This window comes from Heloderma suspectum, chromosome 6 (assembly GCF_057233095.1).
Source record: "Heloderma suspectum isolate Gila_16-S chromosome 6, 16-S_ref, whole genome shotgun sequence".
Taxonomy (NCBI): Eukaryota; Metazoa; Chordata; class Lepidosauria; order Squamata; family Helodermatidae; genus Heloderma; species Heloderma suspectum.
The window spans coordinates 74674061-74687924 of NC_139463.1; the positions used below are offsets into that span (position 1 = coordinate 74674061).

General features: G+C 46.2%; 1 protein-coding gene across 1 annotated transcript in view; it reads right to left on the reverse strand.

The window, feature by feature from the left end:
- The window catches only part of PRRG2 (proline rich and Gla domain 2), a 35837-nt gene continuing 21973 nt past the window's right edge, over positions 1-13864 (reverse strand). Inside the window, exons 5-7 of the mRNA XM_084804959.1 lie at positions 13326-13452; positions 6588-6731; positions 1-2171 (exon numbers count right to left, since the gene is read on the reverse strand). Coding sequence (XP_084661085.1) covers positions 2141-2171; positions 6588-6731; positions 13326-13452 — 302 coding nt within the window. The 3' untranslated portion in view covers positions 1-2140. The remainder of the gene's footprint in view (positions 2172-6587; positions 6732-13325; positions 13453-13864) is intronic.

Below are 13864 nucleotides of genomic sequence, written 5' to 3' on the forward strand. Positions count from 1 at the left end.
ATAAAAAGCAGCTCGTATTTTATTTTCCACAAAAAAATCGTAATAAAAAGATTAACAGATCACTCCATTATTGGGGTACATTCTTGTCCATCAAGAGCAGTGGTGTGCCATTTCCCCCAGAGATGAGAGGGTATGATCACTTTACTGTGCTCAGAGCTAAGCAAACAATACTTCAGGATAGACAAGTGGAAAGGCAGGATGGGTATGAGTTTTACAGATGTGCACACATATGCATTTTGCCCAATTCCTTGTACAATCATTCCCCACCTTGCACTCATCACTGTACAGTTTTGTGCAATATAGTTGCTGGAAGTGCATATAAACATATTTTGCTCCTGCTCTTGCACACTTACATCGTGGCAGAGGTGTACATGTTTTCTACAACTGTTGTGTACATTCTCACCTCCCAAAGTTCACCACCCCTTTGAAACATCCTCTCCCTATTTCTTGCCCAGACACATTAACTGCATTTCTTGCACATTCACTACTTTTCATACTTATCCAAGTTTTTGTTGGGGGGGGGGTCAACTGGTGTTGCATATGAGCCTCCCACCCTCTTACAGATGGGGAGGGACTGTAGCTTAGCCACACTTTGCATGCAGAGGGTCCCAGGTTCAATCTCTTCCAGTTTTTTATTATGATTATGATTTTTTTTTTAAAGGAGCAGTAGCTGTGATGTGAAAGGCCTCTTTCTGCCTAAGACCTAGAGAGCAGCCACCAGTCAGAATAAGCAATACTGGACTGGATGGACAAATAAGTTGCCCTGGTATATGGCAGCTTCTGGTGTGTTCTGTGTTCTTAGATATGGGAGGCTGCATTCTCCAGAACAGGAATCCTGAGGTCAGTAGCTGTAGCAGGTGCTGCTGCTGTCATATTTGGGCTGGGTTGGGCTCAGCCCTGGGGCACATTAGGGGGCAAATCCATTTAGGAAAATCAGAAGGCAAGCAAAAGGTCAAAAGCACACAGTATTACCAGTCCAGAAGAAGGGTAGTCCAAAAGCATAGTCTTATCTGGAGTCCAGGTCAGCAGCACAAGATATTAGTCCAAGGAGAAACAAAGTACTGGAAGCTGAAGTAAAGGTGTTGTTCCAGCAGACCTACATGCCTAGGATTGAGGCTTATGAGCCAGAGCTTCCAGAGCCCCTAGTTGCAGCACATCAGAGGGTTTGATGGCAAACCAGAGGGTTTGATGGCAATGGCAAATGGGCATTCCTTCTCACAGGGGGCTGTTCTGGTCTGCTTTTTGAGAAGCCACTGCTCTCGGGGGTTAGGTGGTCACTCAGCCTTTGTCTCAGAGATTGAGTTCCCCTCCTCTTGTGGGAATGGACCTGCGGCTATCTCTCCCAAGAGCTCAGGCTCCTCCTGGTCTGGCATGGGCTGCTCTTCAGTGTTGTTTGTCTCTGAGAGCTCAAGCTCCTTGTCTGAAGAGGATTCCTCTAGCAGAGGCATGACAGCTGCTCTATTGAACAGGCAAGGGCAGAAGGCCAGGCCACCAGAATTTATGTCAGGCTTAGACAATCCAGAGGCTTCATACTACCTGCCAATCACATGGGCTGACCTTATACACCCATGTTTCCTTCTGCACCTGCATAGAGCTCTAAGCACAACAGTCCATGGTGGCTTGGTAGGCTGGGTCCCAGTCTCAGGCCATAAGATTTCTTGTCCAAGGCTTTGAGTTCTTCATAATTTATCCAGTGCAAACAAGCATGTCTATCCTGAAATACACACTTCCCACACACACAGTCTGTCCAACGCTTGCACACTCACGCCATGACAGAAAATACAACTAGACCAAGCCTTCTTCATGAGGCAGGTGGTGGAGAGGAGAAAGGAATTTGAGCCAGAGAAATCTGTGCAAAATGGCAATTCATTTTCAAGCTTGTGCAGTGAATATCAGTTGTATTATTTGCATTTGCAATGTCAAATTTCTCAAACAACATAATGGAGCAGTCTCTCTTGCACGCTTGACACATACATACAGTCTCCATATAGTGTACACTCATCTCTAATACAGTTGTTCAGTTGTCACATATTCATGTATGCCCCCCCCCTCGCTTCATCATGTGCATGCATAGTGTCTTTTGTGCACCGGGGTGTGGGTTGGGAGGTCTTTCAGGAATGGTGATTCTGCTGTTTACAACTCAGGTTGGTGGGGCCAAGTTGGTGCTATTCCTGGAAAAGGTGGGAAGAAAAACAAGGATTCTTATCAGTGGGAAAGAAGCCACACCTTGAGCACGGTGGGTGAAAAGGAGTGAAGTTAACATCAGTGAAAATTTTATGTTAAATGAAGCACTGTAAAAGATGAAGACCATGTCTTCAGGAAGACACACACACCCTTTATTAATGATGGGGGAAACTGTAACCTCTCTGTGTCTTGACTTAAGGCTTATTCTTGCAATTCTCATGTAAAATGTGTATTTGTGTGGAGTTCTGCTTTCACATAGCCACCTTTGCACATGGCAACTGAGGGTGGAAGTCAGCACATGCCACACCAGAAAGTCCCTACAAATCAGTACCTCCCTTATGACATGCAGTGTTCTTCTCCTTGAGAGAGAATGCAGATCTTTTCCCATCGCAAAGGCCATGGGGCTGACCCCCAAATGAGGAAAAGCCATAACAGTCTTGTTTCCTCCTGAGAAAATGCACAAAATGGACTCATGCTCTTACCAAATACACATCTCACTACAAATCAATGAAAGGGAACCACTGAATCGTAGAATTGGAAGGGATCTCAGAGGTCATCTAGTCCAACCTCCTCCTCAGTACAGGAACTAAAATACAGGATGCAGCCATAACATCCCTGACAGGTGGCCACTGAGCCTCTGCTTGAATACCTCAAGCAAAGGAGTGCCCAGCGCCTCTCAAGGCAATCTGTTCCATTGTCAAACAGCTCTTAACATTAAGAGGTTTCTCCTAATGTTTCACTGAAATCTGCTTCCCTGGGTCTTGTCCTGCCATGTGCTCCATCTTCTGCCCTTCAGATATTTGAAGATAACTATCATGTCTCTCCCCTCTTAATCATAGTTTCTAGATCCCCACCATCCTGGACACCCTCCTCTGGATATGCTGTAGTTCAGCCCTCCCCAACTTGGTGCCCTCTAGATATGTTGGACTACAGTTCCCATCATCCTCAGCTAGCACGGCCAATGGCCATGGAACAGATTGCCAATGGCCATGCTGGCTGGGGGTAATGGGAGTTATAGTCCAACACACCTAGAGAGCACCAGATTGGGGAAGGCTGCTCCAGTCTGTCAATGTCCTTCTTAAAAATATGGCGCCCAGAACTTCACATAGTACTCTAGATGTGGCCTGACCAATGCAGAACAGAGTGGAACTATAACGTCTTGCGATCTGGACAATATGCTTCTGTTAATGCAACCCAAATTTGCATTCACTTGTTCAGCAGCTGCATTGTATGGCTGGTTCATGTTCAGTGTATGATTGACCAAGACACCTAGATCCTTTTCACACGTGCTGCTACCAACCCAGGTCTCCCCCATTTTATACTTGGGCCTTTGATTCTTTGTACCTAAATGCAGGAGTTCACTTGAATTTCAGCGTGTTGGTTTGGGCCCAGTGTTCTAGCCTGTCAAGAGTTTTGAATTTTGATTGTCTTCTATGGTGCTAGCTAGCCCTCCCAGCTTCATGTCATCTGTAAATTTGATCAGCGTCCCTTCTATGACCTCATCTAAGCCATTTTCAAAAATGCTGAGCAGTAAAGAGTCTAGGACAGCATCCTGAGGCACACCATTTGTATCCTCCCTCCAGGCTGATGCAGAGACATTAATGAGCATTAATGTGTAGTTGTTCAGTCAGCTGTGGATGCATCTAGCAGTAGGGATGGGTGAAGAAGCAATATCGGAACTTGTTGAAGTTCTCCAAATTCTTCCTCGAAGTTCGTTTTACCTTGTTTGCGTTCCCAAACACGAGCGTCCTTTCTTCTTCTTTGATCGGGAAAAATGTGCATTTTAAAAAGTATGCATTTCTCCCCAATTAAAAAAAAATGCATTTTTTAAAAATGTGCATTTACCCCCCTAGGCTAAAGCATGAAAATGCAATTTTGTGGGAGGGGGACGACTTGTGCCTTTGTGCACTTGCGCAAGTTCTCACTTTTGAACGTGAATGCAAGTTTGGGAAAATTTGGAAAATTCCCAAGATTTCTGTTCATGCTCACGTTTATGTTCAGGGTTGCGAATGGGACATGTTCACATGATTTGCAAACAGGAACAAAATTCTCATACACCCCTGCTTAACAGTAGTATCATCCAGACTACATTCTACTACTACTGTCTTGTCAACAAAAAGATAATGAAATACTTTATTAAATGCTTTGCTGAAAGCAAGGTATACTATGTCCATGGCATTCCCACAATCTACCAAAATAATAACCCTGTCAAAAAAAAGTTAAGGTTGCTCTGGCGGCCATACTGACTTCTTTAGATGCCTCCAATTTTTTATTCTTAGCAGGGTTAGACTTCTAATAGATGTCAAGATAGTCAAAATCCCCCATTACTATTGTGGCTGTTAACATTTTGTGCTCTGTTTCAGAAAAACATCATGACTTCTGGTTGGCAGGGCAACCTCTCCTAAACTGCCACAATATATCACTTTTGTTCTCTCTCCTCACTCAGATGCCTTCAACAGGGCTTCCATTCTCAGATTCATGGATTTCCATGCAGGTGTATACACGTTTTACGTTTAGCACCTTTCCCTTCCTGTTGGTCTATTCCTTTTGCAAAAGGTATAATCTTAATTCGCTATATTCCAATTGTGAGTCAACACCAAAAAGATTTTGAAACACCTTCAAGTCCAGCCTGTACAGCAGCAGGGGTCTGCACTTCCTTTGCCATGACACTGGGTTGCTCCCTAAATTTAATGCATTACCAACTGTGACAGCTTTGCTTTACATGGGATCCATGTATTCTGCTCAGTGTGGGAGAAGGATCCAAATATATTTTCCAAAATAATGAGTAAACAACTATAACTGATTGATTGTTCCAACAGTGCTTGGTACAACCTGTGGGTCTCAGCTTAGCTCTAAGATTAACCTGGGGTTTGTTTGTTCCTCATGATCCTTTACTAGCACTACCCCCGCTCCACTTTGGTGCCTATCCCACATTTCCAGGGTCAAACTCCCCTGTTCTTTTCTTCAACCACTCTTTTACCTCATTCGCCTGGAGCAGGGGTGGGCAACTTGTGGCCCTCCGGATGTTTCGGCCTACAACTCCCATCATCCCCTATCACTGGCTATGCTGGCTAAGGCTAATGGGAGTTGTAGGTCAAAACATCTGCAGGGCCACAAGTTGCCCATCCCTGGCCCAGAGAGACCCATTTGTCTTGCCCACCCAGAGAGAAAGTGTTACCCTTTAGTAAAGTAACTAGTCAGGCTCCATACAGAACTACTGGTGAGCTCCCTACCTCCATTTTTAGTGCCTTGCAGGGGACTATGTATGAGTAGTCAGTTCTGAGTCCATTGGTAGAAGTCAAGCAGGGAACTAGAGTACTAGGGAGCTGCTACCAAAGGTCTGGAATGAGGTTCAGCCAGTTTAGGCCCCATTTAAACCCTTTCGTGGGATTCTTATCACGATTTTGTTTAACATCAAGCCCTGAGCTGGCTCCAGGTTTGACGTGGCCCTCAGAAAAGTGCCTGTCAGTGCCTCCTTGGGCTGCGGCTTACCTGATGGTGGCAGCAACAAACACAAATTTAAATACCCCAGAGGAACACTACATCGAGAGCACTGTGGGAAGTTGGAAGGATGGTTTTCTGCCACCCCCAGGCAGAGGGGACGCTGGGCAGGAATCAGCATTAGAGGGCCCTGCTAGGGCACTGGGACCTCAAAAGCTGCCTAATGGTTCCAGGTTCTGATGCTGATCCTGATCCAGCCTGAAGATATCTACTCGAAAACGTATTCACTGCTTGGTGACAATTTTAGTTGGGCCTAATGAAGACCTTACCCAACTTACTTTTGGATTCCCCACCCCCACCCCGCCCACAGCGGAACAACACAGCTTCCTGCAATTTTATTTCCTCACAGGTTCTCTTCTGCACTGCTACTTATTTTTCCTGATTTATAAACAAACACTGCTACGTTTTTCCACCCATAGCAACAATAACAGAAAAAAAAACTTTAAAAAAACACACATCCAAGAACAACATAGTTCTCCGGTTTTAGCCAAACAACCAGAGCCAACATGGAGCACGAAGTTACATTTTGTGCTGCCATTCCATGCTGTAGTAACTGTCTAGCATTCTGTCAGTTTTCATCACATCACATCTATTTTCCAGCCTTCCTGCAAGGAGCTCAGGGCAGTATATATGATGTTACCCCCATTTTTATTCTTATAAGAACCTGAGAAGGTACACAACAGCAGGTTTAATGCTGCTGCAAAATAGATGGGAAATATTCCGGTCTCTCTCCTGCTCCTCCCTCTCTCCTTTGTGGGGCTCTGGACAACTAGATTTACTCCCGCATGCACGCCCTGATCAGCATTAGCCCTAACCTCAGCTCTCCAACCTTTTCCAACTCCCAGTCTCTGGATATTGCTGGGTCCGGAGACCTTGGGGTGAGGTCCCAACAACTGTTGTACCTGTTATAAGGTGGAGGTGGTGCATCATGCATGCCTGAAGCTTCCAATGCTTGCTCATAGGAGGGAAGTCCTGGTGCTAACTCTGGCTTTGGCTCCTCATCAAAGTTGGTAAGCGGTACCCCAGGATGCAAATTGTCCAGAGTCCTGTGGAGGGAAGCAGACAGAAGGATCAGGAAGGCTAGAGGTTGCTTGTTCCCAAGGCCAATTAAAAAAAAAACCCTTTGGGAACATCAGCTTCAGAAGGGCTTTTCAGGTACTGCTGAGAAAACACACGGTTTGACACAAAGGGCTGCTCTACATTAGGGATGGCCAGCCAACTTCTTAAGTCCAAGGAACTGGAACCTCCCTGAGCAAACTTCTTAGGGGCCATGATGACATTGTTCATTTCAATCCATCACCAACCCATGCATTTTGACTGGGAAGACTCTTGGCCCCCAAGGACCGAATGGTCCTCTTAGCCCTAAAGGAAAGGATGTGCAGCTCATGACCAAGGTCTCAGAACCGGCAGAAAGACTACATTTTTTTCCTCTTCCCTCCCCATCCCTTTTTCTTTTGTGCCATGTCTTTTTAGACTGAAATCCCACAGACAGGGACTGTCTTGTCTTTATTGACTATAATAAAGTATTATTTACTTCGACTGGAGGACAGCCTGCAGAGGAAGAATCACAGGGGAACCTGCATGAGAGTGAGCAAGAGGCTAAAGGTCAGTCAAACAGAGGCGATGAAACCCAGGCCTACAAGAAGAAGAAGAGAAGAGTGGTAGTAGTGGGAGACTCCTTGCTGCGTGGGATCGAGACCCAAGTATGTCGCGAAGACCCGTGGACTCGCCAGGTATGTTGTCTCCCGGGAGGACAGATTAGAGACGTGACTGAAAGGTTGCCTGCACTCATAAAGCCACTGACAGGTATCCCTTTCTTCTCATCCATGTGGGAACAAATGATACCGCCAAGCGGAGCTACGAAGAGATCACGTCAGACTTTGAAGCTTTGGGAAGGAAACTCAAGAACTTTGGGGCCCAGATAGTTTTCTCATCCATCCTTCCAGTAGTTAGAAGAGGGATAGAAAGGGAACGAAAAATACTCCGGGTGAATGACTGGCTACGAAGGTGGTGCCGACGAGAGAGATTTGGATTCTGGGACCACGGGCTATACTTCCTGGAAGATGGGCTGTTGGCTAGGGATGGGTTGCACCTCACAAAGGCTGGGAAGAATGTGTTTGGCCACAGCATGAAGAACTTCATCAGGAGGGCTTTAAACTGAATCCTACGGGGAAGGGAGATGTAATGTTGGGGGTAACAATGGACGTAGGCGCATGCACTGCAATGGAGAGAACAGCGCTGATAGCGCCCAATAATAGTCTTCAGACACATGTAGGAAGAAAGCCGGACTATGAAGCACATGGTCTTCGATGTCTATATACTAATGCCCAGAGTATGGGAAACAAACAGAATGAACTTGAACTCTTAATACAGGAGGGAAATTATGACTTGATAGGTATAACTGAGACTTGGTGGGATGACTCTCATGACTGGAATACAGCAGTTGAAGGATATAACTTGTTCAAAAAGAACAGGAGGAACAGAAAGGGAGGCGGGGTTGCACTGTATGTGAAAAATACATATCTCTGCACAGAAATACAGGAGGAGGAGCTTGGTAGCCCCATCGAGAGCATCTGGGTTGAAATAAATGGAGCAAAGAATAAAAGGAACCTGGTGGTCGGAGTCTACTACCGGCCACCCAATCAAGGAGAAGCCAAGGATGAAACTTTTGAAAAGCAAATAGCCAATGTTTTAAGGAAGCATGATGTAGTAGTAATGGGGGACTTCAATTTCCCCGATATTTGTTGGGAGACAAATTCTGCAAAACATGGCCCCTCCAGGAAATTCCTGACTTGTGTGGCGGATAACTTCCTCCTACAGAAAGTAGAGGAAGGAACTAGAGGATCGGCTATCCTTGACTTGATCCTAACCAACAGAGATGACTTAGTGGATAAAGTAGCAGTTACAGGAACTCTGGGGGAAAGCGACCATGTTGTACTTGAGTTCTTGGTTCTAAGGGAAGCAAAAGCCGAGTGTACTCAAACGCGTACCCTGGATTTTAGGAAAGCTGATTTTAATAAACTCAGAACAATGATCAGTAAGGTCCCATGGCAAACAATGCTAGCGAGAAAAGGAGTCCAAGATGGGTGGGAACTTTTAAAAAAGGAAATTCTCAAGGCACAATCACAAACAATTCCAACAAGAAGAAAAGGTGGAAGACAACAGAAGAAGCCAATGTGGCTTCACAAAAAGCTTAGGGATGACCTGAAAACAAAAAAGGACACATATAAGAAGTGGAAAGAAGGCCAAGTAACAAAGGAAGAGTACAGGCAGGTAGCACAGAATTGCAGGGATGGCGTCAGGAAGGCTAAAGCGGAGAACGAGGTGAGGTTAGCGAGGGATGCTAAAAACAACAAAAAGGCTTTCTTCAGCTACGTGCATAGTAAAAGGCAGAGGAAAGAAATGGTTGTTCAGCTATTAAATAAGGATGGCAAAATGATAACAGATGACAAAGAAAAGGCAGAGGTGCTCAATTCCTACTTTGGCTCAGTCTTCTCCCAAAAGAGGGTCTATGACCCCCCTGGCAAAGGCGAAGTACAGGCTGAAGGGGCAGGATTGCAGCTTGAGATCGACAGGCATATGGTCAAGGAACACCTCATTACTTTGAATGAGTTCAAATCTCCAGGGCCAGATGAACTGCATCCTAGAGTAATAAAGGAACTGGCAGAAGAACTCTCAGAACCGCTGTCTATTCTCTTTGAGAAATCATGGAGGACCGGGGAAGTGCCAGATGACTGGAGGAGGGCTAACGTTGTCCCTATCTTCAAAAAGGGTAAAAAGGAGGAACCTGGGAACTACAGACCAGTCAGTCTGACATCAATCCCTGGGAAAATTCTGGAGCAGATCATAAAGCAATCCATCTGGAAGCACCTTGACAACAATGCCGTGATTACTCGAAGCCAACATGGATTTGTCAAAAACAAGTCCTGCCAGACAAATCTGATCTCATTTTTTGATCAAGTCACCTCCCTTGTAGACCGTGGGAATGCTGTAGACATCATATACCTCGACTTCAGCAAAGCTTTCGACAAAGTGCCCCATGATATCCTGATGAGCAAACTTGCTCGAAGTGGGCTAGATGAAACAACGATCCGGTGGATCCACAGTTGGCTACAGAATCGGACTCAAAGAGTGCTTATCAATGGGACCTTCTCAAGCTGGGGAGAGGTAACGAGCGGGGTACCGCAGGGCTCAGTCCTGGGCCCAGTGCTCTTCAACATTTTTATTAATGACTTGGAGGAGGAGGTGCAGGGAATGCTGATCAAATTTGCAGATGACACAAAATTGGGAGGGATAGCTAATACTTTGGAAGACAGAAACAAAATTCAAAGTGATCTGGATAGACTGGAGTGCTGGGCAGAAAACAACAGAATGGCATTTAATAGGGACAAATGCCAAGTTCTGCACCTAGGAAAAAGAAACCAAATGCACAGTTACAAGATGGGGGATACGTGGCTCAACCACACTACGAGCGAGAAGGATCTTGGAATTGTCGTCGATCACAAGCTGAATATGAGCCAACAATGTGATGTGGCTGCAAAAAAGGCAAATGCTCTTTTGGGCTGCATTAATAGAAGCATCGCTTCCAAATCCCGGGAAGTACTAGTTCCCCTCTACTCAGCACTGGTTAGGCCTCATCTGGAGTACTGTGTCCAGTTCTGGGCACCACACTTTAAGAAGGATGCAGACAAGCTGGAGAGGGTTCAAAGGAGGGCAACAAAGATGATCAGGGGACTGGAAACAAAGCCCTATGAAGAGAGACTGAAAGAACTGGGCATGTTTAGCCTTGAGAAGAGAAGACTGAGGGGAGATATGATAGCACTCTTCAAGTACTTGAAAGGTTGTCACAGAGAAGAAGGCCAGGATCTCTTCTTGATCATCCCAGAGTGCAGGACACGGAATAATGGGCTCAAGTTACAGGAAGCCAGATTCCGGCTGAACATCAGGAAAAACTTCCTGAGTGTCAGAGCAATACGGCAATGGAACCAATTACCTGGGGAGGTGGTGGGCTCTCCCACACTGGAGGCCTTTAAGACGAGGCTGGACAGCCATTTGTCAGGGATGCTCTGACTTGGATTCCTGCATTGAGCAGGGGGTTGGACTCGATGGCCTTGTAGGCCCCTTCCAACCCTACTATTCTATGATTCTATGATTCTATGATTCTATATGTAAGCTGCTCCAGGAGCCTTTGGGGCTGAGCAGTGGGATAAAAACGCTTGAAATAAATACATAAAAAGCCCAGGAGGCATCAAGTGTGAAATGACAGGACACCATACCCTAGAGGCCTCTGCATGATCAGAGAGATACTGGGCCTCCTGCACTGGGAGGCTGGGTCTAGGAGGCCACCATTTAACATTTCCCTAACATTTCCATGTCCTGGAGCACCTGACATTGCATCACTCCAGGGCATTGTGAAAAATGTATAATGGTGGCTTCCCAGCTACTCACCACTACCACCATGTAAGTCTGCACCTGGGGTGGACAACCAACAACAAAGGAAGGGCCTCAACAGACAGCACTTTACTATGGGTCCCATCAGTCCTGGAGGGAACAGGGGATAGATTTAGCCTGTGGCCCACTAGCGGGTGATTTCCAGTCTATGCAAGGAGTTAACTCTTGCTCAATGGTAACAGAAGTTGACTTAACCGTGGGGAATTTCAAAGAGAAATTCCAGCATGAAATAGCTGCACTGGAACATATAACAAAGTTTGGCCATGTTGGCTGAAGACAATGGAGGTTGTAGTCTGACACATCTGGAGGGCACCAGGTTTGTGGAAGGCTAATCTAGAAGAATATCAGAAAGGGAGTATCTTTCCCCGTTAGAGTAGTCTTCCCCAAATTAGTGCCCTGCAGATGTTTTGAATTTCAACTTCCATCATCCCCAGCCAGCATGGCCAATGGTCAGGAATGCTAGGAGTTGTAGACCCAACCATCTGGAGGGCGCCAGGTGCAGGAAGGCTGTGATAGAAGGATATCTGGCAAGGAATACCTTTCCCAACTAGGGCAAGCTAGGACAGTAAGAAAATCAACAAAACACATAGGTTGTTTTTTTCAGGAGTGCAAAATCTCCATATAATATATACTAACAGTGACATCACATCAGGTACCAACGCAGGAAAGCCGGCATTCTACCAACCTGCTCATTATAGTTGGGTTGTATACAGTATTTGCCAGCAATAGGTACATGTATGCTACACACCAAAAGGCCCGTTGGCACAGTGAGGAAACAGTTGCTGTAACTGCAACATGTCTCCATTCAAATCAACTAGAAACAAGGAGCCTCACCCTTTCTTTCAGTATTCGAAGGAGCATCTTCTTCAATGTCCCCCTCCAAACTCACGTATTTGGGATTCTGCAATACAGTTCCTGAATCTTTTCTGCCACTACCTCCCATGTTGACCATACACTTCCTCTACCTTCATCTAAGCCAGGCTTCCCTTAACCTGGGGCCCTCCAGCTGTGTTGGACTACAGCTCCAATCATTCCCAGCCAGCAAGGGTTGATGGGAGTTGTAGTCCAACACAGCTGGAGGGCTTCAGGTTGGGGAAGGCTGATCTAAGCTATGCCTTTGATCAAGCCCTACCTACTCCCACCACAGGGACAGGCATCATGTTTTCTGGGTTCTCTCCCATGCCTGGCATGCATATACTGATGCCAAAGAGCAAGGGCTTTCGTATGGGATATGCTGTGTGTTTAACACAAAGAGAAGAGGCACAGCGCCTTCTGGGATGCATCATGAGGACTGTGGTGGTGCTTCTGTTGATGGTGTTAAGTATATAATGCCCACATAATGTATCTATAAAAGGCTAAATGAGGGCTGGCATCTCCTGTAGTTTTTTGGTTCGAAGAAAAAACAGCTGTGAAAGCCCCTGAATCTGGCCTCAGCACTGGGGAGAGGGGCATAACTCTTTCCCCTCTGCCATTTTCTTGATCTAAATTGCTCCCCAAAGCTGGTATTTACCCCACCGAGAAAACGGTACAGGGGAAACATTTCTCCCCCGCCCCACGACTGTGGGAGATCTGATCTAGGATCCTAGGGTGGCCAGGTATCCTGCTTTACAGAGGACAGTCCTCTGTTTTGGAGAGCTGGCAGAGGACAGCCCTCTTTTGGAAGGTGTCCTCTATTTGATGGGTTGTCTAGTCCGTGTCTGCTTTAAAGTCAAAGCACCATAAGGGAGGAGAGCAGCCAGGGGCCCTGAAGTCGCCCATCCACACTTAGCACCTGGACGGCAGACTGAGCAAGCACACAGGTCACCTGGTCACAATCTTCCCCACTACAGCAAGATGTCTTGTATTCACATTCAAGTTATCATTCCCATTTCCAAATGTGTACCTCTACATATAAATCTGCATATGCAAACTGATGTCCTCTTTTGTGGCAATGTGTAAGTAGCCATCCTAAATACGTCTAGCTTGGGCCTAAGGTGCTGGAACTGTGTTTCCCCTTACCTCTGTCTCTTATGCACACCCAAGAAAACAGAAGGCAGTGAACATCCAAAATAAATCACAAGGAAGAGAAACAGGTTCTCAGGATGCAAAAACAATTTATTGTAGGCTTCCTATAATACATTTTTTTTGCATCCTGAGAACCTGTTTCTCTTTTGCACACCCAGCATCTCCCCTTGGACCATGACCCATACCTGGACCGCCTTCTCTCCTTCGCCCGGTATTTGAAACAATACATGGCCACAATCGTAAACATGACTGCAGACACCAGTGCTGCTATGAGGCCAGCCACCAAGCCAGCCACATCCACACCAGAGGCTCCTGTGGAAGCAGGAAAGATGGGGGAACATTAGTGGCAGCATTTGTACTTGCCAATACAATCTGTCCTTACTCTAATGCAGAGGTGTTGAACCTCTTTCAGCCTGAAAGCTGAGTTCTATCTCAGAGAAGCTCTCGGGGGCCACTCGGGGGTGGGCAGGGCCGGAGGCAAAAGGAGGCAGGGCCAAAAATGCCAGCATATTTTCCCTTAAAGCTCTTGCTGTCTGTAACTAAGCCTTAAGAGAGGCATTTCAGCTGCTTAGAAAGGGAGGAAATGCACAAACCTGTGAAACCACCAAATGATGAACAGGCAAGGGAAAGAGAAGGGGGCATGACCATCTGGAGAACCCCAGAAGGCCAGAATGGAACCCCAGGTGGGCCAGAGGTTCAACTTCCTTGCTCTAATAAGAGCCCT